This window comes from Athene cunicularia (genome assembly GCF_003259725.1).
Source record: "Athene cunicularia isolate RWA chromosome 25 unlocalized genomic scaffold, athCun1 chr25_part2, whole genome shotgun sequence".
In the NCBI taxonomy this organism is placed as follows: domain Eukaryota; kingdom Metazoa; phylum Chordata; class Aves; order Strigiformes; family Strigidae; genus Athene; species Athene cunicularia.
Window position 1 is genome coordinate 1 of NW_020799135.1, and position 2,972 is coordinate 2,972.

The 2,972-nt window shown below is 64.3% G+C and overlaps 1 protein-coding gene across 1 annotated transcript; it reads left to right on the forward strand.

The window, feature by feature from the left end:
* Positions 1–3: 3 nt before the first annotated feature.
* On the forward strand, positions 4–2,725 carry SEMA4A (semaphorin 4A; the record flags this gene model as incomplete). The annotated part of the gene is made up of 7 exons (XM_026864080.1): positions 4–149; positions 229–379; positions 519–708; positions 795–910; positions 994–1,160; positions 1,245–1,357; positions 1,443–2,725. Coding segments are annotated over 7 exons (1,518 nt in total), but the record flags the coding sequence as incomplete, so codon positions are not given.
* Between the last annotated feature and the right edge of the window lie 247 nt (positions 2,726–2,972).

Consider the following 2,972-nt stretch of genomic DNA (forward strand, 5'->3'; position numbering starts at 1 on the left):
GTGCTGCAGAAAAAGTGGACGACGTTCCTGAAGGCGCAGCTGGTCTGTTCGCAACCCGGCCACTTCCCCTTCAACGTCATCCATCACGCTTTCGCCCTGCCCCGCCAGGGTGGTGGTGCCGACTTCTACGCCGTCTTCACCTCGCAGTGGTGAGTCCCAGCACCCAGGGGTGCTGCGGGTGCGCCGGGGACCCACATCGTCCCCACACCCACCTTGCTGTCCCTGCAGGCAGGTGGGCAGGGCAGGCAGCGCGGCCGTCTGTGCCTACAGCCAGGAGGCTCTGGAAAAGGTCTTCGAGGGCAAGTACAAGGAGCTGAACAAGGAGAGCTCCCGCTGGACGGTCTATGGTGGCCCGGACATGAGTCCCCGACCTGGCAGCGTGAGTGCTGCCCACCCCTGGGGGACAAGACCCTCCTGGGGTGTCTGTTCCAGTTTGCCCGGTGTGCTCGCACTGGGGTGAGATGGTGGTGGTGTGGCGAGCGTGCCTCAGTTTCCCCATGGCTCCTCTCTCCCTGCAGTGCTCCATGGGTCCCTCCTCTGACAAGGCCCTCACCTTCATGAAGGACCATTTCCTCATGGACGGGAAGGTGTCACCCACCCAGGGGCGGCCGCTGCTGGTGAAGACGGACGTCACGTACACGCGCATTGCGGTGGACGAGACTCAGGGCGTCTCGGGGGCCACCTACCGCGTCATGTTCCTGGCCACGGGTGGGTTTACGTGGGGACACACACAGGGCACCTGGTTACCCCTCGGTCCCCCCAAAACACCAGTGATGTCCCCTGTGCCCCCGCAGCGGAGGGTTTCCTGCACAAAGCGGTGGAGCTGCCTGGGGGTCCCCACATTGTGGAGAGCATCCAGCTCCTCGGGACGCCGGAGCCGGTGAAGAACTTACTGCTGGCCCAGGGGAAGGTAGGGGGTGACCCAAGAGCCCACCCCAAGCCTGGCATGGAGGGGTGGGGGAGAGGCTCAGCCCTGCACCTCTCCCTCCCCAGGGCATCCTCTACGTGGGCTACTCCGGTGGCATCCTCCAGGTCCCGTTGGCCAACTGCAGCCTGCACCGGAGCTGCGCCGAGTGCGTGCTGGCGCGGGACCCCTACTGCGCTTGGCACAGCCTTGAGGGCTCCTGCCAGCCCCTCCGGGCTGCCCCCACCCAGGACACGTGAGCCCCAGGGGCAGCGGGATGAGGACAGGAAGGGGGATATCCAGAGGGGATGGGGTGCTGATGCCGCTCTCCCGGCCGCAGGAGCACGTGGCTGCAGGACATCGAGACGGGGAGCCCGGCCACCGTGTGCCACCGTGGGAGGAGCGCGGCCATGCCCCGAGCCGGGGGGGCACAGGAGGATCCTGCCATAGAGAGTTGAGTATGGGGTGCAGCGGGGTGGGGACACGGGGCACGTGGAGTGCACTGCATCACCCTGCTCTCCCCCTCCGCACCCCACAGGGCTCAGCCCCCCACTTAACGCCATGGTCCGCCTGCTGTGCCCCCGCCGCTCTGCCCTGGCCACCTACAGCTGGCAGAAGCCCGGGGGCCGGGGGGGCCGGGGGGACACGACGCTGCTGCCTGACCACACTCTGGTGGTCATCATGCAACGGGGGACTGCTGGCACCTACAAGTGCCAGGCCACCGAGAACGGCTACACCTGGACCGTGGCTCATTACCAGCTACAGGACCCCAGTGGGGCAGCCCCCCAGCCAGACGGGCTGGCTGAGGAGGGGTTGGCCTGGGGGTCCTCAGACCCTGGCCCCCCCCGGTCTTACTGGCCCCAGTTTGTCACCGTCACCGTGCTGCTGGCCGTGACGCTGGCCGCTGCTGCCTGCCTGGCCCTTCTCGCCTACCACGACCAGCTCAAAGCCAGGAGCAAGGTGCGGGGGTGCAGCACACCCCACAGCCCCCCGTCCCAGCGCAGGGAGAAGGTACCCCTCAATGGGGGAACCGCAGAGCCCTCAGCACCCGGAGTCCCCACTGAGGAGGAGGAGGAGGAGGACGAAGGCTCCCGCGCTTGCTGCCTCCAGCTTGACGGGGATATAGATGCTGATAACAACAGGCTCCGCATCCCGGCGGGGGACACGGTGTGACAGCACCACCGGGTCGAGGAGACCGTGGGGAAGGAGTGGGCTGTGGGGGTGATATGAATGTGAAGTTTTGTTTTGTTTTGTTTTTTTTAATTTAATATGCGTGTTTTAACATAAGGTAACATTTTGGGGTAGCGGCGAGGGGCAGCGGGGTGGGATGGGCCCCTGGGAGCAGTGGGGGAGGCAGCAAGGGGGTGGGATGTGACAAGGAAGTGGGATGTGGGGAAAGAGGGGGCGAGGGAAGGACATGGGGACAGGGAAAGGACGTGGGCACAGAGGAGGGACATGGCCATGGGGCAAAGATATGGGGCCGAGGGCAGGATGTAGCCATGGGGCAAGGCTGTAGGGTGGGGACGGGTGGAGTTGGTGGATGCTGACACGGGTGCCACCCCAGGAAATACCCCTGGGATCCATAAAAGCTCCAAAATGGGGAAAGCCAGTCCCACGGGCATCCACCAGACCTCCCCACCCTGCTCCCCACTGCCCTGCGTGCTGGACGGGGGGGACACCGGTCACCCTGACCCGCAGACAGCCATGGTGGTGGCCCCCCCAACCCCTTCTCACCAGCTGGCCCCTGCTGCTTTTTTGATGATGTTGAGCCTTCTTTTTTTAAGACAAACCAGCTGTAAATTTTCCTGTTCTTTGTACATTTGATTTTTTTATTAAAAAGGAAAAGCTACGGCGTTGTGCTGCTGGGTCCAAGGAGCAGCCCCAGGAGGGCAGCGCCAGGCTGGGGGGCATGGGGGGGATGTAGGAGAGACCCACCCACCCAGCAGAAGGTGGAAATGTCCCTCTTGCCCCCACACATCACTCCCGTCCTTTCACAGAACCCCAGACTCATCCTGGTTGGAAAAGCCCCTGAAGCTCCTCCAGCCCAACCATGACCCTCCCCCTGACC